Source organism: Equus caballus, chromosome 7 (genome assembly GCF_041296265.1).
Source record: "Equus caballus isolate H_3958 breed thoroughbred chromosome 7, TB-T2T, whole genome shotgun sequence".
In the NCBI taxonomy this organism is placed as follows: Eukaryota; Metazoa; Chordata; class Mammalia; order Perissodactyla; family Equidae; genus Equus; species Equus caballus.
The window spans coordinates 33,097,899-33,125,149 of NC_091690.1; the positions used below are offsets into that span (position 1 = coordinate 33,097,899).

A 27,251-nucleotide genomic window follows, 5' to 3' on the forward strand; every position below is an offset into this window, starting at 1 on the left:
GGATAAAATTAAAGAAGAAATCAAGTGAGAGTTAAATCTATAAAAATGTGAAAGTACTATTCTGATTGATTTAGCTGTTTTGAACACATTAAGCATTGCGCAAACGCTTACCCTTTTGAACAACTATAAAAGGTAGAATATTGGAGAATGTTTATATTTCAGAGACCACAAGAGTACAATGAACAGAAGGCACTAGCCAAGTGAACCAAAGAATGTATTTAAAATTTAAGTTTAAATCTGCACATATTCTCTGTTCTATCACAATAAATTAGTTTCCCTCTTCAACATTTACTGAAAAGTTGCAAGACGATCTCTCAAAGTGTTCATCTGTTAAAATAGTATACTATCTATTTAATATTTTGGGAATGTAACTTTTAATCAATGTTATTAAATAGAAAGTTTCTTGCTCTCAGCTACAGAATTCTTAGTCAAAAGTTCATATGAAATTGGCTCTTATTTTTCTCACATAGTAATAAATCTGGAGGCACAGTGTCCTGTGGTTGGGCCAGCAACTAAACATTCTCAAGGACCCAGACTTTTTCATTTCACTGTCCTCAGATTGTTGGCCTGAGTCCTCAAGCTGTTCACCACATGGTCACAAAATGACTGTCATGGCTCTAAGAATTACATCTAAGACAACTATATCCAAAGAAGACAGCAAGAGAACAAATCAAAAGAAGTCCTCTCACATATCTCTCTTTAAATCATGAAGTAAATCTTCCCCAGAAGCCAACAGATAACTTTCCTTTAGTTAAGACTATGCCATATGCCCAGTCTAGTTGCAAGGAATACTGACAAAATGATGATCTTCCATTATTGGCGACTATTGTGAAAAGAAGTTTTTAGCATTAGAAAGAAGGAAAGGAACACCTATTGAGTAGGACATTAATGCTGTCTGCCAAAATCAGCAACTCATGAAAGATGTTTGTAACAGGAAATTTTGCTTGTTCAATTTAGCTATAGAATATATTTGCTATTTGAAAGCGAATTTACTCTTTTAAGCTTTAAATCAACTCAAGTGCCTTAGGACAGTCAACCATATGTAAATATATTCATATGAAAAAAATATATATATTTTATATATGTGTAATATATATATATAAACATATTTGCACACAGACTGCTTATATGAAGTGGATGAAAAAGGGAAACATGTTACCCTTAATAGAGAGGGCTCCTACCTTAGTCAAAAAGTATCAGATTCTCCAAATGTTCAGACTGCTTGAAATAGGGAGTGCCTCCAAAGAACATCAAACCACTGAGAAAAATATTTGCTCACTTTGTGTCTTTGTAACACATTTTGGTAATTCCTCAAATATTTCAAACTTTTTTGTTATTATTATATTTGTTATGGTAATCTGTGACAAGTGATCTTTCATGTTACTATTATAATTGTTTGGTGGCTCAATGAGCCATGTCCATATAACATGGCAAACTTAATAAATGTGTGTGTTCTAATTACTCTACCGATTGACTGTTTCCTTGTCTCTCTCCCTCTCCTTGGCCTCTCTACTCCCCAAGACACAACATTATTAAAATTTATTGAAATCAGGTCATCAATAACCCAATTAATATCTCTACAATGGCCTCTAAGTGTTCAAGTAAAAGGAAGAATTACACATTTCTCACATTAAATCCAAAAATCCTAGAGCTCTTAATAATGATGCTGAATTTACTCTGCCTATGCTCTATAAAAGGAACAACAAAGTCTGCATGACAGCATATCTGTTTACAACATGGTTTACTGAATATATTAAGCCCACTGTTGAGAGCTACTGCTCAGAAAAAAAGATTCCTTTCAAAATATTGTTGCTCAATGGCAATGCACCTGGTCACCCAAGAACTCTGATGAAGACATACAATGAGATTAATGTTGTTTTCATGCCTGCTAACACAACATCAATTCTTCAGGTCATGGATCAAGGAATAATTTTGACTTTCAAGTTTTGTTACTTAAGAAATACATTTCATAATTCTATAGATACCATAGAGAATGATTCCTCTGATGAATCTGGGGAAAGTAAACTGGAAATCTTCTGGAAAGAACTCACCATTCTACATGACATTCAGAACATTCATAATTAATGGTAAGAGGTAAAAATATCAACATTAACATGAGCTTGGAATAATTTTATTCCAACCCTCAAGAATAACTTTGAGGGGTTCAAGACTTCAGTGGAAGAAGTAACCACAGATGTGGTAGAAATAGCAAAAGAATTAGAGGTGGATCCTGAAGCTGTGATTGAATTGCTGCAATCTCAAGATACAACTTTAATGGATGAGAAATCTCTTCTTATGGATGAGCAAATAAAGTGGTTTCTTGAGACGGAAACTACTCCTGGTGAAGATGCCATGAATATTGTTGAAATGACAACAAAAGATTTAGAATATTACACAAACTTAGTTGGTAAAGCAGTGGCAGGGTTGAGAGGATTGACTCCAATTTTGAAAGAAGTTCTGCCATGAGTAAAATGCTATCAAACAGCACTGCATGCTACAGAGAAATCATTCATGAAAGAAAGAGATAATTCAAGTGGCAAATATCATGGTTATCTTATTTTAAGAAATTTTCACAACTACCTCAATTTTCAACAGCCATCACCCTGATCAGTCCGAAGCCATCAACATTAAGGTAAGACGTTCCACCAGCAAAAACTTTACAATTTGCTAAAGCTTCAGATGATGGTTATCATTTTTCAGCAATAAAGCATTTTTAAATTAAGATATGTGCATTCTTTTATACATAATGCTGTTGCACACTTAATAGACTACAGTATAATGTAAACATAACTTTTATATGCACTAGGAAACCAAAATGTTTATGTGACTCACTTTATTAGCATGTGCATTTTATTGCAGTAGCCTGGTGCTGAACCCACACTATCTCTGAGGTATGCCGGTATATCAGGTCAATTAATTTTGACAAATGTGCAAAGGCAATATATTGAAGAAATTACAGTCTTTTGAAACAGTGAGGCAGGAATAATTAGATATCCACGCCAAAATTGAACAAATAAACAAACAACAAACAAACTCAATCCCTACATCAGATCATTAGAGAAGTTATGGCAAGATGAATAATAGATATGATGTAAAACATAAAACTTTAAGATTTTTAGGAAAGAAAAAAAGGACAAAGATTTGTGATCTGGAGTCAGAGAAAAATTCCTAAAATAGTGTACCAAAACGAACAGCCCATAAAAGAAAAAAATAGTTAATTTGGACATTATCAAAATTAAAACATTTTCCTCTAAATAAGACAGTATTAAAAAATGAACTGACAAGCCAAACACTGGAGGAATATATTTTCGTACCTACTTAATAAGAAACTTTTATTCAAAAATATAAAGAACACTCAACACTCAATGAGTAAACAGAGAAATGAGTAAGTGATGTGAACAGACACTTCATCAAAGAAGATATATGGATAGACAATAAACACATGAAAAGACACTCAACATCATTATTCATTACAGAAATTCAAATTAAAAGCACAATGAGATACCACTACAAAACTATTAGATATGCCAAAATTAAATAAATAATAATAACTGACAATATTTGGTGCTGGTGAGGATTTGGAGCAGCTGGCCTTCTCAAACATTACTAGTGAGAATGCAAAATGGCACGGCCTCTTTGGAAAATAGTTTGACAGTTTCCTTTAAAGTTGTCCCCTCCAAACATTTACCTACATAAATGAAAACATATGTTCACACAAAAATTGTATGTCTATATTTATAGTGGTTTGATTATCCTTCAACTACTGAATGAATAAATAAACTATGGTACAATCATGCCTCACATAATGACAGGGCTGCTTTCTAAGAAATGCGCCCTTAGGTGATTTTGTCATTATGAAAAGATCATAAAATGTACTTACAAAAACCTAGATGATGTAGCTTACTACACACCTAGGCTATATGGTATTAATCTTATGGGACCACCATCATATATGCAGTCCATAATTGACCAAAATATCATTATGTGGCACAAGACTGTACATCCATACAGTCATCCTACTCAACAATAAAGAGGAGCAAATTACTGATACATGTAACAATATGGATTAATCTCAAATTCACTATGTTGAGAGAAAGAAGCCAAACTACAAATACCACATACAGTATGATACCATTTATATGACATTCTAGAAAAGGTAAAACTATAGCCACAGAAAGTAAACCAGTGACTTTCAATGGTTGGGGGGGGTAGTTTTTGTATTTTTGTAAGATTGGCACCTGAGCCAAAATCTGTTGCCAATCTTCTTTTTTCTTTTTCCTTCTTCTCCCCAAAGTCCCCTGGTACATAGTTGTATATTCTAGTTTTAGGTCACTCTAGTTCTGCTACGTGGCACACCACCTCAGCATAGCCTGATGAGCAGTAATATTTCCGTGTCCATGATCTGAACTGGTGAAACCCTGGGCTGCCCAAGCAGAAGGCATGAACTTTAACCACTCAGCCATGGGGCAAGCCCCTATGTTTTTTGTTTTTTGAAAACAGGAATCAGATCTTCCTTTGCAAAGGGGAACCCCTGTTACACAATTAGGAAAACAAAGAATCTTGACATTACATGTGGCACTCTTTTCCGTAAACAAGAATATCATTGTGTAATTTTTAATCACAATCGTAATCCACAGAAACATAGACAAATTGGTGACAACTTCAATTCTATTTATGACAAAATATCAGTTGACCAATGCATTAAATGGAGGCATTCATTATTGGTGGGGATTGAGAAAGGTGGGCAGATTATTGTGACTCATTCACTCTCAAGCATGCTCAAAAAGAAAAGAAAAAACATTGGTTCAATAAGCTGTTATGAGACTGAAATACAAAAACAAGAACCATTACTAAAAAAACTGAAAAATTCCGGAAATTCATACAGATTTAACATGTGCACAATTTTTATCATTCTTTCTCTGTTTTAATGCAATAATAAATAATAAAACCTTTGAAACAGTCAAGGGCTCTATGTAAGCATTTCAGGTAAAGCAAGAAAGAAACAAACTTGTCAGACAACTTACTACTCCATAGTCTACCTTGGATGGAAAAGACATACAAGAAAAAATAGTAGGTAGTGTTATTCTTAAATAGAAAGTGTTATCAGACCATTTTCTCCAACTAGGATGGGTCATCTTATGACTGAAGATGACCCTCAATCCCAAGAATAGGCCCAAAGGGTTACACTAAGCGGCAAGAGAAGAAAAGACGTTAGAGTGGGAATCCTGCCCGAAAGACTCTAGAAAGACAAATGAAGACAATAAAAAAAGAACAGGAGCAAGAGGTTGAGGCAGAACAAAAACAAGAAAAAAACAAAGAAAAGGACGTACAGATGGTTCTGCTCAGTTTGTAATTCAATTTAGGGTTTTATTCAGAGTAAGTTTGACATCTGTGTTCCTGAGGCTATAAATGAGAGGGTTCAGCACGGGTACCACACTGGTGCAAAACACAGAAAAAATTTCCCCTGGCCCACAGATGTAGCAGATGATAGCTTGACATGAGTGAACAGCCCAAATCCATAGAATAGACGAACAATTATTACGTGGGAGCCACGGGTGCTGAAAGAGCCAACCAACATCACCAGAGGAGCTGATGACCATCTAATGGATGAACCTTTAGGTCATGAGATGTGAAGAATATTGAAAAGAATAAAAGCATAAGAAATAAAGATAATGAGGCCAGATACTATGGCAACTGTGCCCAATATAACACAAACCACAAACTCATTGGCAGAGGTGCTGCTGCAGGAGAACTGGAGGGGGTGGAAGGTGTCACACATGTAACGGTTGATGATGTTGGAATCACAAAAGATCAGCCTGTTCATACATCCTGTGTAGACCATGGTACCAGTAAACCCCGTTACATATTAAACAGGCATCATCAAAGAATGGATCTGAGGGGACATGGTGACCATATATAGCAGGGATTTACAGATGGCCACAGAGCAATCATAGGCGATGGCTGTCAACACATAGCACTCAGAGTTGACAAAAAAGCAGAAGAAAAATAGCTGAGTCACTCATCCTGTAAAGGAGGTGATGTTCCTCTCTGGAAGAAAACTTGTTAGCATTTTGTGGGTAAAAAAACTGAATAACAGAAATCAATAAAGGACTGATTGAAAATGAAAATGTACACAGTGAAGTGAAGGTGAGAATTCAGATCAATTAGATTAATTAAGGTCAAATTGTCCACCACAATGACCATGTAGTTCACCAAAACCAGAAAAAACAGGGGCAGTTAGAGTTCAGCAGGTCTTTTAATCCCATAAGGACAAACTCTGTCACAGAGGAGTCATTTTCAACAGCCATTCACTTTCCAGGTGTGTTCTGCAGGAAGTGGGGTATAAGGTGACATTAGCGATGGACCCACTCTCTTTGTCTCCAGAGGGAGAGTCCGATCTTCTGATTTACAAGACCAAAGTTGTCTGAACACACACAGTAAAGCATCTAAAGTGTAAGACTTCCTGTGATTTTCCTAATGATTCCTCATTTCTTCCTTTACTCCCACTCATGTTGTTTGTCTCTGTCTAGAAAGAATGCTGGCAGACCCGCAACGTCTTTGCACATCACTTCCTCCCTTCTCCCCAGTCTCCATTAAGGATCAAGGCTGAAAAGAGCAATAAATAGATGATGTTGCCCAGAGACCTGGATTTATGCAGTTGGGGTATGAAAGGAAATTATCAAGACAAAAAAAAAGGTGATTCAACCCTCACCTTCCTTTTCCTGGAGGCCTCACTACTGCTGGACCTAAAGCCGCTTCAACCCTGTGGTCCTGAGGGGGTCAAAGACAAGGTAGGAGGCAATATACATCGGCAGTGTCCTCAGTCTTCGATGTGCTAACAGAGATATTCTGAGGAGGATGCCATGATATCTATTTGAGAATTTGCCCAGAAAGCCCTCTTCACTTGCAAGGAGCAAAATAATCGTAAATGAAATCCAAAACAATCAGTTGACTCCAGTGAGAATCTATTCCATGCCATGCAGTTCTGGGAAAATCGATTAGAAGCCCAGAAAAATTTTCTCTCCCTCATGATTTCTTTACAAGTTAAATGAGCCCACTGAGGGTAGCAATTAATGAGCCTGTGTTTACATCCTGTGTCATAGACCTAACATTGGATCCTTTGAGACACGTTGTTCTACTTAGTTTATAATCTCACAGCAGGAATTCCTAATCTCCAATAGAGAAGATTTAGTGTTCCTTTTTGTCACTTTATTCATTATGTCTTGGACTCTCTACATGGTTTAAAAAAGGAAGGTCTGGGGCATGGTCACTTGCCATGTCTATTTTCCTAGAGTCTCTGAGGTTGCACTAATAAAATACTAAATCATAGCTTTATGGATGTGATATCACATCCATAAAGAGATGTAGCAAAGTGGTTAAGAGACTAGGGGTGGGCCCCCCACTTCAGACTGAGTTTAAATCTGGTCTTATACTCCTTAACTGCGAGGCTGTAGACAATGATATAACTTCTCTGACCTTTGTATATGTATGTTTTTATCTAGTTATACCGATGTATATCTATCAAATGATCTAGTAAAAGAGCTATCTCATAGGGTTGTTGCTTGGATTAAATGAGTTAAGGCACAAAGTATTAGAAACATGCCTGACACATAAAAAGAACCTGAGAAGGATTGGCACACCTCCTCCTGCTCATAATCCATATTCATTATATCAGGTTTTCCCAACCTTGGCACTATTGACAGATTGGACTAGATAATTCTTTGTTGTGGGGCTGTCCTGTGCGTTATAGGATGCAGAGCATCCCTGGCCTTTACTCGTTAGATGCCAGTAGTTGATCCCACTCACTAGTTGTGACAATCAAACTGTTCTCCAGACATTGTCATATGTCCTTTGAATGGCAAATCACCCATGTTTGAGAATTACTGATATTTATGTATAGCCTGGGTTTCTGCCATAACTTCCTCGCAGATAATTGTATTTTCTGTCTAGTTATGTGCCTCAAGCTCAAAGTGCTCCAAACTGAATTCAGCATTTTCTTATGATTCCTAGTGCTGCTCCTCCAAGTCATCATTTTCAAAGTTATTTTCCCCACTCTCCAGTGCACTAATCCATAAAGTAAACTTAAGCACCTTCTTCCACTCACCATCTTCATCCACTCTCCAAGACCCAGAGAAACCATCTCCTTGAAAGATTTGGCCTTTCCTCTCATGTATACAGCATCTGGAGTCTCTCTTCATTTCAAATTTGGATTACTCTAACAGGTTTTTAACTTGAACTCCTACGTAAGATGAGAGTTTGAATCTTTTTCACACCCCCCACCATCAGTGCGCGCGCGCGCACACACACACACACACACACACACACACACACACACCCCTTTCTCCTCCTACTCCCCATTCCTAATTCCTAACAATATGGTTATAATCATAAATTAGGTTAGATCTATATTCCTGTGTTACATTATTAACACAATCTTAAGCACTGTTCACAACGAATCCATCATATATTACGACTATTTTTTTCTCTCTGTAATTGTTTTTATTTGTTTGTTTTTCTTATTATTTCATAGATTTGTCCTGATTCCTCCCCAACTTCTTCTCTGGTTCTTGTAAACCTCTTCTCAGTATAGTCAGTCACTGATATTTAATTTAATCTTCTTAAAGAAGTCTTTCCAGGATTTTTTGAACTGCTTCTATCTTGACTGATTGTCTTCTGGCTGTGATGCAAATCTGAAATCTTGAGATCTTCCTTTATTGCTGTGGCGTGGATTCTCATCTCTATCATGTGCTGGGTCCTCTTCTTTCCTTGATCATGTGCCTCCTTACTTTTTGGTTTTCTTATTAATTTTAGCACAAGACATGCTACCTTGTTTCCCAAAAGTGATGCATGGAACGCAAATTTTACTCACCTTGCATGTCTGAAATGGCGTTTATTGTACCTCTTTATTTATTGGCCATTTGCTTGGAAATAAACAGCTAACTTAGAAGTGGCTTTGCCTCAAATTTTAATGGCATTGATCCAATCTTAAGAAACTCAATACCTCTCTGATTCTTTATATATTTTTATTAAAATTGGTTAATTTCTCTTCATTTTGGAAGCCTTTAAGATCTTATATCTGTTTTCATTGTCTTGTACATTAACAATATTGTATCTTGATATGTCTTATTATGCAACAAGGAGAGCATTAATTCAGTCCACTCAGGAAACCCAAGTACTTCAGCTCTAGAAAAAATATTATTTATATAAATTATCATTTCATCCTCACTGCAGTTTTTGTTCTCTTTCTGTAACATTTGTCATTCAGAGACTGAAATCCTGAATTCCTTATTTTTGTGCTTTATTTTATTGTCTATTTTCCATTCTTTTACTCTACTTTTGGGGGATAATTTCAACTTTTTCTTCCAGGAATTTTATTTATTTATTTTTGCTTTAATTTCTAGTGTTCAAGGGTATATTTTGTTCCCTTATAATGTTTTCTGAAGTTGCATTCCCTAGAATTGTCCCTTTCCTTTTTGTTTATGTTCTATGTTTTGTCTTAGAGGTTCACTTTGAATGTCTCAGCATACTTGCTCATGTTTTAACACTTAGGAGTGAGAGTCTAAAAAGCTGACTAGCATCTCCATGTGAGGGGTTAGTGCTTGCCAACTGTGGGCTTCATGGTATAACATCTCATTTCCGTGGGACAACTCTTAGTGGTAATACCAATAGGTCTTTTGTCATGTGCTGACTTGATTATCCTGAAAACAGTCTTTCAATATTCCTGAAAGATATCATCTTGGCATTTAATATTCTCTGAGCTGAGAGGAGGAAGAAGGCTAATGACGTCAACATTCATTGAGTGAAATTTTGACTTTCTTGCCCTGTTTTTAGTTAAACTCTGAAGAAAACATGAGAGTTTTCATGTTAAACGCTCCCTCAAATGTGCATGTAGTCTCCTAATTTAGAGACTTTGTTTTACTTTCCTTAATGAATAAATCTCAAATCTTCTATGGAGTGATACTGGAGGCAGTCATCTGGCAGCATGGAGATGTAGAGAAGGTCTGAAGATCTAATTACTTCTGAAATAGACTTTTAAGCATTCCATTTGTTCTGTCTTCACCTTCATGGCTTCTTTCAAGGATACCTGCTGCCACAAAATTCTGCGTATATGAGAGACAATATGGTGCAAATCAGTTGTTTTCTTATTTTCCACAGTTCTATGTTAATGTCAGATATTATGAGTATGCCAAATCAAATACTACTCATTTATTGATTTTGCAGCTTCCAAAATTTTGTGGCTGCTTGTGACTCTGTTTTTTGATCATTTTTTGTTATTTTGTCCTGGTGAGTTAATGCTATTTTTTAATTTCTGTCATGTTAGTGAGTTTCAGTAAAAATTGAGATAATTTGCCTACGTTAAGTCTGCCATTCTTAAAAGTCCTCTGGTTTATTTCTAAGATGTCATCAAGGAGCACCCTAGGTCAGCAGGAAGCTGAGCCTGGCAGTAAAAGCTCCAGGTCTTCAGTAGTCCTATTCTGCTCAGAGTAGATAGTGCATGGTCCATCAATAGACTCTCTCTTTATTTTAGAGCTTTTACTGATTCATTTTATCTAATAAATATTTGTTGAGGATTGAGACTGAAAAACACAGTGAATACAAACAGAATGAGGTACAGGCAGTGCCCCTATGATTTCTCTGTATAATTAGAGAACCAAAGAAACTTAGATTTGTACTATTATTAGTTATTGTTAACCAATAATAATGCCAAATTCTTTATATACCTTCCCTCAGGTTTCCCTTACAACCCCTCCCTAAATCAGAGATCTTTTCTCATACATAAAAATCTCGAAAGCTAAGAGATATTAACTGTTTGTCAGAAGGTCGAAACAGCTACTACCAGGGCAAGATTCATACTTAGGTATCTATGAATACAAAACTGATTTATTTAGTCACTACACTATGCAAAATTGTGTAGGATGTTATATCACACAGTTTTGTACAGGGTACATTCAGGATTCTTTCAATTTAATTGACTCTTTCAGTTTAAGTGATAGGAATCTAAATTTAACTCACCTAGATAAATCAGCCTCACAAAAAAAGTGTGTGAAACTGGTAAGTTGAGGATGTACACAGCTTCTTATTTGGCTGAACAGGGCCAATCACTCGTGAAAGCGTGTCTCCCTTCCCACTTTTTGGACTGCTTGGTTCTACTCAGCGTTAATCTCAGATGGCTTCCTCCCTTGCAGTGAAAATAGGTCTACCAGAATCTCTAAATTTAATTGTACCAGTTCAGTAACTTCAAGAAGAAAAAACAAGTTGTTAAAAATAATTTTGGTAAAAAATGTTATAGTCAAATGACTATTTCTGACTAATAACTGTCATCAGTATTTGGCATGTGCTAAGAAGATTGTGTCTTGTGAGTTGGGCAGGTTAGCCCATCAAAATCACTTAAAATGTGTTTTCTGTATCAAACAAGGTCTAATCAGAATAGAAATGTTTCTATAGATATTGTAAGAAGGAAAAGGCAAAATTTTATCACTTAAAATTAAAAAGACTAATAAGTTGCAGAATATGGCTACTATTCCTAGGACTGGTGGAACAAATAGGAAAAATAAGAAGCAGACTTAGATTCTAGAATCTCAGAGGAGAAGCTCTATAGAATTGGTGCTTGGATTAATGGAGGACTTGGAGGTGTCCTACAGCCAGTACTTGGGCCTCTGAACTAGAGGTCCCACCCAGAAGGTGCAGGGTCCAACATAGAAGGAGACTAAGAAGAAAGCCTGACAAGTGCTTGAGCCACTCAAAGGGCCCAGATCAAGTAATGAAATGAGAGAGGATGGTACAGCTACTAAGAGAGTGTTGTCTACCTATTGACTATACATCTACGAGATGCAGCAGGTTAGGCACATTTCCATGCACTTATTGGCCATTTGCACACTTTCCTTTGGAATGTGTCTTTCAAATCATTTGTCCACTTAAGAAATGGCCTTTTTATTATTGAGATATCTTTTATGTCAGTGTCGCAATCCAATGTACACATCAGGATAGATGCGGAGAGGGCTGATGGCCACTCTGAGTTTATTATAACCAGCGTTTCAGTATATACATAGCTTACATCTGTTAAACATACACAGGTATTCTGGACAATGTAATTAGCGAATGTCAAGAATTCTTAGTGATTTCTCAAGGAGCCCTCCCTTGGCCTCTGTTTTGATATTATCATGTTATTGCTGTGCTCATATATTTTATCTCGGAGCATGCAATGTCTCCTAGGCAACGGCCCCTCCTGCTCCCAATATCATGTCTCCATCTGTGCCCCTGGGCGACCTATGCCTGTCTTAGGTTGCCTCCCCATGGAAGTCTTACCCGTCATTGGCTAATCAGCCTTCTCACTTCCGGGTCACAGTTTGTTGGCAAGCCTTTTCCAGTGATTATTAACCCTTCCTGCATCAGGGGCAGCTACATTTTAATTTTCAAGTTATTATATATTATCCAACGTTTATCAAATATGTGTATTGCAAATATTCTTTCAGTCTGTGGTTTGTCTATGAATTTTTTTTCAACAAGTAGATGTTCTAACTTTAGACACTTATTTTATCCTTTTCCATCTTTACAGTTTAGAGCTTTCTAGAATAATTCTAAGAAAGCTATGCCTATACTGACATACTTCCCCATGTTTTCTTTTATAAAACATGCTTAAGCTTTGTGTGTATGGTTTTGATACACTTAAAATTAATTTTTGTGTATGGTTTGACACAGAGATCAAGTTTATTTTTCTCATGAATAGTTAGTATTTCCAGAATCAATTGCTTAAAAGATTTTTCTTTCCCTATGGAATTACTTTGTTGATTGGTTAAAAAGTGATTGACTGTATAAGTGAGGATATATTTTTCAATCTTCCATTCTATCCCTTGATTTATTTGTCTAATTTTATAAAAAAACTAATCTGTCTTGATTATCAGAGTCTTACATTATGTTTTAAAATCAATTATGGAAATCCTCTGTGTAATTTAGAGTTTGCCAAGAAACAGATGCCAAGAAATGATTAGACTTGTAAGTCACTTATTGTGGTAAATGTCTGTGAACCATAAAATAGGAGAGAGTGGGAGTCCGTGATAAAGGCCTTCAGACCAGGATGAAAGGCTGACACCTAAGAAAGGAGAGAGAGAAGGGAGGATTGAGTAGGAAAATCTCAGACCACAGTGCAGTTCTAAGAAGTGTCAGTAAGTATGATGAGGAGTGCTTAAGCAAAGATTGCCTATCAGAGGAGATGCATGTTATAGAGAAACTAGGCAGTTCCTGTATTCTCCACCACGGTAAGCCATGGCTAGGGAAATCTCAGAGTAAGCATAGGCTCTACCTGAACACTATGGTGGATCCAAAGGAGTATCAGATGTAGACTTTGATCAATGATGCTCCTCATAAAGAGAGCTGAACAGCCCGTCCATGGCTGCCACAGTATTCCCCCCCAAAATAAATTGTACCCAAAAGTTATTTCTTATTTATTTATTTATTATTGTTATCTATTATTATATTTGATCAATTATTATTTATAATGATATAATTATTGTGGTTATTTAAACAAGATAACACAATTCAATAAGTATCTCTTGCCTTTGAAGTATATCTGACATCCTAAATATAAAAATGGGAAAAGCATTGGAGAAACAGAGAAATTAAAAGAAATAGCATCTACTTTAAATATGTTTATTATCTTATTTGTAAGACAAGGTGCTATGAAATCTTAACCACGAAAGGTGATGATATTGGGAGATGGGCCATTTAAGAGATATTGAAGTCATAAAGGACGGAACCCTCATGAATGGGATTACTGCCATATAAAAGAGACTCCAAAGAGATCACTGACCCATTCCTCCATGTGAGGCTGTAATAAGAAATGCATGATACAGGTGAGAGTCCTCACTCATTTATGTTGGCATTCTGATCTTGGAGTTCCAGTCTCCAGAAGTGTGAGAAATAAATTTCTATTGTTTATAAGCTACGGAGTCTGTGGTATTTTGTTATAGCAACCCAAATGGACCAAATACAGGTTTAAATAAGTTCACAAAATGTTGCTAGGAATATAGTTTATTATCATTAATATATACCTTTTATCTTTTTTCTGAGGAAGATTCGCTCTGAGTTAATATCCACTGCCAATCCTCCTCTTTTTGCTGTAGGAAGACTAGCACTGAGCTAACATCTGTGCCAATCCTCCCCTATTTTTTTTTTTTTTTTTGTATTTGGGACACTTCCACAGCGTGGTTGGCGAGTGGAGTAGGTCCGCAGCTGGGATCCAAACCTGTAAACTGCTGAAATGGAGCTCGGGGAACTTAGCCACTAGGCCACAGGGCCAGGCCCAATATACACCGTTTTTAATGGTAAATCTCATTAGATAAGTAAAACAATGTGGAACATGTTTCTCCTAACTTAATTTGAAGTATATTTTTACAAGAGATAAATAACAAAGTTCTACAGTTAGAACTACATGCTCCTTTTCAAATATTTGATGTCATTTTAGATATAATGAATGTGAAATTTATAATAAATCAATTTCCCCACCTTAATGAGATCCTAAGATACATATATAAAGTACGCCTTTAATCATACTCCATTAATACTATCTTTTGCAATAAAAGGTGGAGTAATATGTACTCTCTTCAATATTAAGTGAACTGTGCTGATAAAGACTCTCAAAAGCAGATGACGTGAAGTACAGATTTTGCCATTCTCAAAGGGAACAAGAAAGGACAGAATATAAAAAGAAAGTTGGTGATAAAAATAGAACAAAAAGAAAAGATCAGAAGGATCTGATTATACTTTAAGCTAAATACAGAGTTTATAATGAAGACATTTCATTGAATCCTGTTGCCTTGTCTAGCAGTAATATTCATAAGAATGGGAATGCTTCTATAGTATTTAGCATTTCTGTGTTTTGGTCAGCAAGCTGTAATTTTAACATTCCGTGACTTACGAAACCTTATTTGTCCATATTAGGAATAACCCAAGAGAAAATATGGAGAAAAAAAGATCAGTACAATTGTTCATTTTATAAACATGTTCTTAGTTACTTAGTAAATTAGTACGAGGTGCAATAGATACTCAGAAAAATAAGGCAAGATCAGCTATAAGGAAAATAATTAGACATTCATTACACCACATATCACACAATCTGCAGGAGCAACATGGTTATACCCACATGCTCTTGAAAAAGCCCAATAAAAACACCAATAAAAATTAAATGAAAAATTGAATTTCTTTACATTATTGCAACTTTGAATTAGAATATTTTCCTCCTCTGGATTTTGAACAGGACTTTCCTCAGTGAAACTTTGATATCCTTGTTCCTCAAACTGTAGATCAAAGGATTGACCATAGGCACTACATTAGTATAAAATACAGAAGAAATTTTTCCCAGGTCCATGGATCCAGGAGAAGAATATTTAAGATACATGAAAGCTGCTGATCCAAAAAAAAGAGACAGAGCGATGATATGGGAGCTACAGGTGCTGAAAGCTTTTGATCTCCCTTGAGAGGATTTGATATGAAAAATGCTAGTAATGATAAAGACATAAGAAATTAAAATGGTAATACTTGGTACTGTGATATTAATTCCCACGACAATGAGAACTACTACCTCATTGACATAGGTGCTGGTGCAAGAGAGTTGGAGGAGGGGAAGGATATCACACAAGTAATGGTTGATGATATTAGCATTACAGAAGGTTAGTCTAAGCATGCATCCTGTGTGGGCAGTGGCTCCAGCAAATCCCATCACATATGCAGCCAAAGTTAGCACGAAACAGACCTGATGGGACATGGTGACCTTATACAGCAATGGATTACAGATGGCCACATAGCGATCATAAGCCATTGAGGTCAACATATAGCATTCAGAGATGACAAAAAAGAGAAAGAAGAAGAGCTGAGTCATGCACCCGACATAGGAGATGATATTCTTTTTTGATACAAAGTTCATCAGCATTTTGGGGGTGAAAACAGAAGAGTAACAGAGATCAATGAAGGATAGGTTGAAGAGGAAATAGTACATGGGGGTGTGGAGGTGAGAATTTAAACCAATAAGAGTGATCAAGCCAAGGTTGCCCACCATGGTGACAATGTATATCATTAGAAACAGGTAAAAGAGGGGTTTCTGGAGCTCTGGATTGTCTGTTAATCCGGCAAGAATAAATTCAGTCACTATGGAGTCATTTCCAGTCAGCATTCTCAACTTTGGAAATCTGTGAGAACAGAACAAAATCCCATTAATAGAGAACCCAGCTCTGTTCATACAATCTCTCATTTATGAGAAGGGGACTCAGACTGGCAGAAATTAAATAAGTCCTTCTCTGCTTCATAGGGTCTGAATGTACTCCTGCACATCCTTCAACATTTACAGTCATGCGTTGCTTAACAACACGGATATGTTTTGAGAAATGCGTTGTTAGGTGAGTTCATCCTTGTGTGAACGCTATTGTGTGAATTTACACAAACCTAGATGGTATAGCCGACCACGTACCTGGACTTTATGGTGCTAATACTATGGGACCACCATCATATATACAGTCTGTCATGGACCGAAATGTTGTTATGCAGTGCATGACCTCAAGTCACTCTTTCTTTTGTTGCATGAACTGCATGTGTCAAACAACTGCTCTTATCTTTACTAGAAGATAGAGAGATGGAGTAGCTGAGGAACAAACCTAACTGTTGATGAGCTTCAGAAGTGGGAATGTATCCCAAATCACTCCTTATCATTTATCTGATCCTTCACTTCCTAGTTCCTTCTCTTGTTTCCAGTACCCAACTAGATAACTCAGTTCCACTGTGATGACCATCAAGAGAGAGAGGATTCCTCTAGGACAGAGACCACACAGACATTCTGCTTCCTAAAAAGAAGTCTTTCACAGTTTACAGGTTTTCCAAATACTTTACTACAAGAATTCATGAAGTCAGTAATTGATAACAGGTATTGAGGAAAGCCTTGGTAGCCTACGTTTTATAATTAATCATACGCTCTTGTGTTTCTACACATTCCCCTCCTCCGTTCCATTCTAAGTAGACAGGGAATGAATAAAGGAAGGTGAAAGTTATTTCCCTGGTTTTGTAGGATGGCATAAAAGAGAAACATAGTTGAGTGCTGATTAGTTGTTAAGTTGTGAAAATGTTTCAAGTTGTATACTTATTATGACACGTAAACTTTTCTATATGTATTGTATATTTCAATAAAATTTTTTAAGGAAAATAACAGATTTCTTCCTCCTCTGATGTTGCTATGTTCTCGATGTGTCATTTGGAACTGCTAAAGTTCTCCTGCAACTGGACTGAGGATGAAGCCAACACAAAGAGTTATGTTGAGAACAACACAGACAACACAGTCAGAGCTCCATATATTTGAGTTTCTTGTTATTCAATATAAATATTTTTCAGCAACAGAGAGAGAAATAAAAACTTGATTAACTCACTCTCCTTCCATTGAGAGAACACAGTGCTGACACTTTTTGTGTTTCACCTCCAGCGTCCCAGAAAAAGAACTGACTTTGGAGATATCATAGCTGAGCAGATGTCGTCCCATAAACTTCTCCTTTTATTGGCAAAAGAGTCATAGTATTGATCTCATAGTCTGAATGTTCAAGTCATTCTGAAATGTTGATAAAACTTGCAGTTATAAATTTACCAAGATAGTGTGAAGGGAAACCACAGACTTGACATCTGAGTCACCACGTCATAGGCACATGGCATTTCTTAAGGTTTTTAATTCTTTTGGCCATTATTAGAAATCCAAGTGTAGGTCTTCCTTAGGACTTTCCCATCATGATAAGCTCTGCAGGGAAGGAAGTGTTATCTGTATTTGCATCCTAATTTTGGCAGTAAATATTAATTTCTCATCAGGGATTATACATTCCCCAGAGCATAGGAGAAAGGATCTTCTGCTGTCTATTATGGAGTTGTAAATAATTGTCATTGAAAATACCACTAATTATCATTCTAGGTAACATATTGGGTTTAGTAAGGATTTATGAACATTATAGTAAATTTTGTTTATTATGTTCTTTTTAAATATTTTGAGTAACTTTAAATAATCATTATTTGTACATACTTTATAGACATAACATAAGGATACTTTTTAATTGGCTTTAGAGATCACTGTTTTAATAAAAAGTTTTTTGACATAATAACAATACATTATTCCATGAAAATTTACTTTGAGTTGTTCTGACTCAGCATTTCTTTGTTTTTAACGGACTAAAGTCAAGTCTGTAAGAAAAATCACTGCTAATCAGCTTCCATGTCAAGAAAATATCAGTTTAGAATTCCTTGATATATATCAATTTCTACTTGTGCTTGTGATAAGCCATCTAAATTTTATTTTGAAATGAATATAGATTCACAGAGAGTTGCAAAAAATGCATAGAGTCCCTTGAACTCTACCCAGCATCCCACCATAATGACATCCTCAAAAACTGTAGTATAATAGCAACACCAGGAAATTGACATCCCAGAATAATGTTAACTAGACTTCAGGACTACAGATATTATTCAGCTTATAGCAGTTTTATATGCACTGAGTGTTTGAGTTGTGTGTGTGTGTATGTGTGTGTAAGTCTATGCAATTTGATCACTTATATAGATTCATGTAATGACCACCACAATTAAGATAAAAAACTATTCTACCACCTTTTAGGACCTCCTTTATGCTACCCCTTTATGGTCACACCCACCCACTTCCATCTTCATCTTTGTCTTCTGGAACCACTAACCTGTTCTTCATCTATCAGAGTTGAGTCATTTGGAGGACAATAAATGATATCATACAATATATAATCTCCAATTGTTTTTTTTTTTTCCACTAAGCATGATGCCCTTAAGTTCCATCCCATTTGTTGCATACATCAATGGTACATTTCTTTTATTGCTGAGTAATATTCCATTTTTTACAATTCAAGTTTATTCAACCTACTGTAGAAATGTAATTTTACTAGGTTCTTGTACTGATATAAAAGTAAATCTGTTTTATTTATGGAAAATGTTTAAGGGGTGGGGATTGGAAGATCACAGTTGAGACTGGTTCTTCTTGGAATTCTCTTTAAGCCAACCTGAGTCAAAGTTCTCATTCTTCCTTCTCCAAGAATGATGATTGGGATACTTTTATTTTGAGCAGATTTTAAAGTCAGTCAAAAACAATGGGAACACAAGGTGTATCTCACCACTACTCTTTGTGAAAGTACACAACATTATCACTATTAGTCATTAGCAAATTATTCAGGAAAATGCATTTAAATATAATAAATTTTTGTTTTCCACAGTCCATTATTTGTCATTCAATCACAATATACATATGATAGTTTCAGAGTTGCAAACTCGTATCTCAGTGGGAAATAAATTTACCAACTAGAATACACCATTTATATATAGGTTTTTTTTTGTCTTAAGACTAACAACATGTAGTCAAATAGGTAAATGTTACTGTCACAGAAAGAAGTTACAAATATAAAAAAGAGGAAGTCTAGAATGAACCCTGTGGTGTTACGTTAGAGTTGGAGATAACAGGTCTATATTAAACATACATTAAGATACCTAGATACAGAAATAATTATAAATAGATATATAGATAAATATATAGAGATATACACAAGAGTTTGAATATATACACATTTCCCACCTCTTTCCACTGAGAAGGCCTAGAAACAGTGATACCCTAGTAGCAGTGAACACATCCAGAGCCCAGATTTTGGTTTCTGAATAACATTCTCCAGTAATAGGATCTGGGGCTCCAAAAGAGTGATTAATTCTAGGGCTAATCACAAAATGATCCTGAAGCACCTTGTAGAATCAGAAAGTAAAAGTTTATTATTAAAAAAGAAGATGGATTCATGATCAAAAGATGCCAGGATCCAACCTGAGAGTTCTTAAGGGCCAAAGCTAGATCTATTTGAGGGATAAAATAAATAATGATATGATTGGATTATAACCCAAAGAATAAGAAAATATTCATGAGTCTATATTGTCAAAAGTATAGGGAAAAGACAGGACAAGTATTCCTTGAGAAGAATTTCAAAAATACATATCTATATAACTCCTCTCAAGGAGGTAGAGCTTAATTCCTTTCCCGTGAATTTAGTGACTTGATTCCAAAGACTTCAGTATGGAAAAGGAAAAAAGGTAAATTTATAATGGAGAAACAGACACCACCTTAACCAAGTGATCAGAGTTAACATCACCAGTGATAAGTCACATTGATATCATGTAAACCTTGATATGATATGTACTTCACTATACATTATTCTTCCCAAAACCTAGAATCCAATCTAATAATGAGAAAATATCATAGAAACCCAAATAAGGGTATTCTATAACATGTCTCACCAATACTCTTCAAAATTGTTATAGTCATTAAAAAAAGGCAAAGACTGCAAAATTGTCATAGATCAGAGGAGACTAAGGAGACATATCAATGAAATGCACTGTGGCTTCCTAAAACGGATCCAGGAACAGAAAAATGGCATTAGTGGAAAAACTGGTGAAATCCAAATAAAGTCAATATTTTTCCTGACAGTGTTGTTAATAATATTAATTTCTTAGTCTTGAGAAATCTACCATGGATATGTAAGATGTTTAAACTGGGGGAATTTGGGTGAAGGCTATATACAAGAATCCTCTGCACTCTTTGCAACTTTTCTATAAATCTGAAATTATTTTTAAATTAAAAGATTATTTTAAAAAAACACAAATCCCTCATTCCAGAAAAATATGTCATATTTGAATTTACGTAGATAACCTCTCTATAGACTTGGAAACATACGCTCTTCCTTTCTATGAATGTGAAAGCACATTTGCACACACATTTGTCTTCTGGGGAGATGGACAAAAGTCCACTTCATACTTAGGAGGATCCTCATTGTGTTAAGTTAGGGAGATCCAGTACCCAACCTCCCACTACAGAAGCCACAAGGAGAGCAGATCTGTCCCTACACTCCTTGGCAAACAGAAGACAGGCACATTGACCTGACTCAGCCAATCTCATACTCCTATCTGAGATTTAAATATGGAGCAAAGGATGCAAACATAATGGAAGAGTTGGGAACTGTTTATGGAGCTGCAGTTGTGTCAAAGGGCTGTTTCAGGAGTAAGAATAGGGTGGAGCCCCTGCAGCATTGTGGTCAGGTTATTCCTCTCAAATACATTCTGTTCTGGGCCCTTGGAGTTGCCTTTGCTCTGCCTAGTCCCCAACTCTGATTTTACATCTTCGTACCAAGTCTCTGAGCCCCTAATAGTCTTTCTATTGACTCCTTTTCTGTTTAACAGATCTACAGTGGCTTTCTATTGCTTTCAACATAAAACCCTCATACAGTATTTTCCCCCATATGTGTAAACCAAAGCATTGACTAACTGATAACACACATGGGTAAAATGGGTTAAATTCTAGGTTAGAAATATGAATAAAAATGGATTTTAGATGGCTTTAATTCAATTAATCATTAATCTATTCTCCTTATCTATGGGTTTGTTTGTTAGTCTTCCTCATATCAGTAAAATCATATAGTGTTTGTCTTTCTCTGACTTATTTTGCTTGGCATAATACCCTAAGAACCAGAGGGGGAGGGGTGGGGGGAGGGCAAAAGGAGTAAAGGGGAACATATGTATGGTGATGGAAGGAAACTAGACTTTCGGTGATAATCACAATGCAGTCTCTACAGAATCCAAAATATGATCATTTACACCTGAAATTTACACAATGTTATAAATGAATGTGACCTCAATAAACAGCTTAAGAAAAATCAATTAATCATTGAAATTTGTTATAATCTTCTTTGCACCTCACTTCCCAAAAAAGAAGAATCTACTTTCCGTTTTGGCAAGCAATTATTTGTTTTTCCTATTAATATGTCTTATTTCATGTGACATCAACTCATTTGCTACAACTTTGGATTTTTGCCACTGAAAATTATTAGACATAAGTTGCAAACAGTTATATTTCTTGACAAACATGGTAAACCTGATAAAAACGTTCAGTGGAACTTCCGTATTTGGCTAGATAAAGTCAGCAAAATTTCTCCTCCAAAGAAAGTATAAACTTGAACAAAACTGCAAGAACAGTGGTTTCAGCACTCTGGAAATCAACCAAAGGCGCACAACAATCTGAGAAATGCTGATGCTCTAAAAACTGTTGAACTTTACAAAAGAACGTGAGAGTCGGTGGGATCTTTGCACAGGGCTTCTTCCATCAACATCTACCCTCTGAAGCTTGGTAGATGCGGAGGTTTTGCAAGGATGGGACAGGCCATGAGGACTAACAGCTAGCTGTGCTGCCGCTAACAAAGGATGTTTGATCAATTCTGAGCACCTGACAAGACACAGAGCATGTGGCATAATTGTGGATATATTATTCTCCCAGTGTCAGGAGAGCAGAGAGGGTCAATGATTTTACTAGCCTGAGGTCACGGTCATACTTAGAGCAAGTACGTTAAGGCAGACTCTATAGAAATGCACAGTAGAGACTGGAGAGAACCCAATTTACCCATGCTCTCCTGGCAGACCCTGAGACTGCATGCATGTACATAGGAGATTCAAAAGGATACAAGTATTAAGTCGAAACCAGGGCCATATTCGAACATGGCTTGATCTTTGAACTCACTCTCCTACTTACTACAGATACCTCAGCAGCTGTCAGAAGCATTACTGATTCAACAAGTTTCAGCTCAACTTCTATCCAATCATTGGCTGACTACTTAAATATGCTGATGCAGGAGTGATCACTCAAATTTCAGGCGTAAGGAAATGAACAAGATTTTTTTTTGCAATCTCAGGGGACTGACATCTGGCTCCATCCGAGATGGAGTATGCTATTCCTCCCTACTTTTTCTTCTAGAAACTAAAATGTCCTGGACATAACATAACAAACATAAGGAAGACTATAAAGTAAAAGAAAGTAGCCTGTCAAGTAATCTCAGGAGTTAAGAACTACAGGTGATAAGTTTCCTGGGCTTTCTTTTTACCTCCTATGTATCCCAGATGGTACACTGGGGAAGCCTACAAAATCAAACCACCAAAGACACAAACCAAAAACAAAAACAAAAACAAAAACAAAAACAAAAACAAAAAACAGCTTTTCTCTGACCAAAGGAAGTAAAAGAGAGCAGCCTAGCAGAATACAAAAACATTTTCTTTATAATACCCACCCTAAAACAGCCAAAAATTAAAAGAAAACATGTTCCCCCACCCATGTCAGCAAGGCCAACTACTTCATCTGGTGCTCAGATGAATATACAGTGAAATGTTCCAATGCCCGAGAGAAAAACCAACTGTGCCAGACTTAGGGAAAAATACCATGTCTTAGCCAACATGTATATTTGCTGATATAATCGATTTTCAAGAGTAATGTCACCTTTTAAGACCAATTTTAGAATCTATCCACATGTAGGATGTAACTCTATTATATTGCATTTGAAAATCTACCTTTATGTCAGTCTCTTACATTGTCATATTTGTTTGTCATATACATCAGATTGCCACACATTGCCAGGACTTAGTAGGTCAAAAAATCCTGTGCATATCTCTATTTTTTCTTTTCTTTTTTTTTTTTTTTGAGGAAGTTTAGCCCTGAACTAACATTCACTGCCAATCCTCCTCTTTTTGCTGAGGAAGATTGACCCTGAGCTGACATCTCTGCCCACCTTCCTCTACTTTATGTGTGGGAGGCTTGCCACAACATGGCTTGATAAGTAGTGTGTAAGTCAGCACCTGGATGGAAACCAGTGATCCTGGGCTGCCAAAGGGGAGTGCATGAACTTAACCGCTGTGTCATTGGGCCAGATCCTGCATATCTCTATTTTTTAAGTGAGTCTTTTCAACTTGATGTTAAAGAGAGACTTTAAACACCCCAGGTGATTTCACCAGTACTCCTACTCACTGAGAAGAAGACAGGAGTCTCTATCTCAGAATTTAAATCTTCCTACACTGAGTGATATTCTACTAATGTACAGATCTTGAGCGCTATAGTTTTTGCTTCTAATAGCAAGTAGCCAATAAGCACATCCCAAGTGATACATCACTCTAGCGTTCTCTAATTCAATTATTTGATGACCCTCACGTTTCTCTAAAGGAAAAATGAAGTTCAAAAACACAATGAAAAAAGAAACAGAGATAATGTATTTCTTATTTTATGGTGTTACTAAACAGAAAAAAACTTGGAGAGGAGGAGCTGGCCCCATGGCTGAGTGGTTAATTTCACATGCTCTGCTTCAGCGTCCCAGGGTTTTGCCAGTTGATATCCAGATCATGGACCTGGCACCACTCATCAGTCTATGCTGAGGCCACATCCCACATAGCAGAACCAGAAGGACCTATAACCAGAATATACAACTATGTACTGGGGGCCTACGGGGAGAAGAAGAGAAAAAGAAAGAAAAGGAAGATTGGCAACAGATGTTAGCTCAGGTACCAATCTTTAGAGAAAAAAAAAAAACTGGAGAGGATATTGTGGAAATGGTGAGGAAAAAAATAAGAACAATTCCATAAAGACTGAAACTAAATTATGAAAGAAAATTCAAATTTGCTTTACCATATTAAGGAAAAAGATAAGGTAAAAATAGCTACTACCAAAAATTTTATAATTAAACCTACAGAAATGGTCTGATCTGTAACTACATGCACAGACAGATACTGTCTCTGATCAAAACTTTCTACTACACAGCGTTTACTCAGAGCAAGTTTAACGTCTTTATTTCTCAAGGTACAAATTAAAAGGTACATCAAGGGAATAAAAGACAGAAGAGACCTTTCCCTAATCCGTACAAATGGCAGAAGATGGTTTGAGATGTAAATACACTTGATCCAAAGAAGAGAGAAACAGCAATTATGTGGGAACTGCAGTTGCTGAAGGCTTCGGACCTTCTCTCTGTGGAGCAGATATAGAGGATGCTGGAGAGGATGAAACCATAAGAGACAAAGATGGTGACACTGGGCACAATGATGTTGATGAGCACCACAATGAAAACTTCCAGCTCTTTGATGTAAGTACTAGTGAAGGAGAGCTGGAGCACAGGGAGAATGTCGCACAAATAATGGTTGCTGGTGTTTGCATCATAGAAGGTCAGTTTCAGTATGCACCTAGTGTGAGCCATTGCACTAAAAAATGCCATCAAGTATGAACCAAGAATAAGGCTGGAGCACATTTTAGGGGACATGGTAACATTATACAAAAGTGGGATACAGGTGGTCACATAGTGATCATAGGCCATTGGTGTCAGCACAAGACACTCAGAAATAGCAAAAAAACTCAAGAAGTAAAACTGGGCCATGCACCCCATGTAGGGAATTGTGTTTTTCTTGGATACGAAGTTAATCAGCATTTGAGTGTTAAAACAGAAGAATAAAATAAATCTATGAAGGATAAATTAAAGAGGAAAAAGTACATGGGAGTGTGCAGATGTGAATTCAGCCCAATTAATACTATCAAGCCCAAGTTTCCTAACACAGTGACCATACACATTATTAGAAATAGGAAGAACAGGGGCAGTTGAAGCACTGAATGGTCTGTTAATCCCACAAAAATGAGTTCTGTCCCAAGAACCATTTCCAGGAGCCATTCATCTCAAAAGGAATCTGTAGAGATGGGAGGAAAAAGTCACACAGAGAACAAATCAACGTTTTCCATATTATCTCCTATCACAGGAGTGGAGTATGTGCTGGGAAGATCTGAGACTAGATCTGCTTTGACTCATAGAATCTGCTTGGCTATTTTCATGAAACCGAGTGACAAGGACTTTCCCTTATTAGAGTCTTTATAAGCTAAATAAAGCAAAGAGCACAAACTTCACCTAGAATGTGAAGGTTATTGGCTCCACACAATAATGATAGCTAGGAAAACCAAAAGATGTTTGGACTTGGACAGAATCATCCTTCTCTCGTCTCAACATTTCTTCATTCACTTGAACCTTCCACTCATCAGTGAAACTTGAGGCAGAGATGCTAGCTTCCTGGTGCTGGCCACCAATGCAGATTAGACTTGTTGGGTTGGAAATGGAAACAATGTTTCTAATCCAAAAATAAGGGATCAGAGTCTAGGAGTAGTTACCTTACCGCCCTGTGCCACAGAGTAAAAACCACAAATCTAGAACACTGAGAGTTCCATCCACAGAGGGGGAACTTACTGACGGATATAAGATGTCCTTTGAAAACCCTATGGTCTGTGATCATTCCTGTACCCAGCTCAAGAGATATTTTTACCAATTTCACGTGAGTCTCAGGACTGCAAAAACAGAAAAGAAAGTAGCATATCCTAGATCCCTGGACTTCCATCTCAAAAAAAAGAACATGAGTATAAATGGAAATCAAATTTTCACTGTCCTTAGGCCAGAAAAACTTCGTGCTTCTTTATCATTGTTATTACCCCTGTGGTCCTGGGAGGGCAGCTTCAGGCTCTGAGGTTTGATCCCTTTGATTCTAAAATGATGCGGCACACTTAATTTCCAATTTTTCCTTGAAATCCTTCAGAACTACAGATCATAATTTCTGATTATCACGTTCAGTCCTCTCAAGCAGCAGACAAATATAAACAATATTATTTACTACTTGTAAGGACACAGAAGATTTAGTGTGAGTGTAATGATGTAATACACTCAGTTATAAACGGGGCAAAGTCTTCCTCAGGCTCTTCCCCAGGGAACAGTTTCTAGGTGTAATAGGATACTAGGGTAGTGTGATTACACCCAGGACCGTAATCTGTCTTTAGTTCCTTAGGGACCCAAAAGTTTATACAAGTTTGCCCTTCACTGTAGGAATTGTACATTCCCCAAGGAAGAGCCAAATCTAAACTCCCATTTCCCAGTCAGCAAGATGGCACAAGAGGAAGCACTGGACTCCCCTATTCTCATGAACACACTTATTCAAAAGTAATTCATGTACAGATTCCCTTTGTAAGAAATCCGGATACTAGTTAAGAGGGTCTTGCACCCAGTTCAAGTATGAACCAGTCATATTGAAACTGTTAGCGAAATTCAAGATATCCTCTTGTCTTAATACCTATCCTTGCACAGTACCTTGTGATTAGGACAAAATCCCCCGTTTCCTAGATTCTCCCTGGGGAGGGAAAGAGGTGTACCATGCATCCAATGCCCCCAAATTTTGGGGGGCTGTACCAAACACTGGCTTCTGGATAGCCTGTCTCAGAAAGCTGAGGGACACAGGACACAGCATACTTTGGCTGCCCAGGGGTAAAGAGAATCAAGTTGGTGGTTTGGCCTGGAAGTAGTCATAGCCCCTCCCCTTGGCTTAGCACAGAGCTAGCACTTGAAAATCCCTTTCTTCCA

At 36.7% G+C, this 27,251-nt stretch overlaps 1 protein-coding gene and 2 pseudogenes across 2 annotated transcripts; all 3 read right to left on the minus strand.

Annotated features, from left to right (window-relative positions):
* On the minus strand, positions 5,355–6,308 carry OR8C29P (olfactory receptor family 8 subfamily C member 29, pseudogene; annotated as a pseudogene).
* Positions 12,751–16,165, minus strand: OR8B3H (olfactory receptor family 8 subfamily B member 3H). Of its 2 annotated transcripts, XM_070275037.1 has the most exons (2): positions 15,252–16,165; positions 12,751–12,769 (listed from the first exon to the last, which is right to left on the minus strand). In XM_070275037.1, the coding sequence occupies exons 1-2, from the start codon at positions 16,163–16,165 to the stop codon at positions 12,751–12,753; spliced, it is 933 nt and encodes a 310-aa protein (XP_070131138.1). The 2 variants fall into 2 exon arrangements, with proteins under 2 accessions (XP_070131138.1, XP_005611723.2); XM_005611666.2 differs by lacking the exon at positions 12,751–12,769 and having other exon boundaries at positions 15,221–16,165.
* Positions 24,634–25,516, minus strand: OR8B92P (olfactory receptor family 8 subfamily B member 92, pseudogene; annotated as a pseudogene).

What these genes read in the sequence shown, in the direction of transcription:
- OR8B3H (XM_005611666.2), bottom strand. Translation starts at nt 16,165, where the DNA reads ATGCTGACTGGAAATGACTCCATAGTGACTGAATTTATTCTTGCCGGA.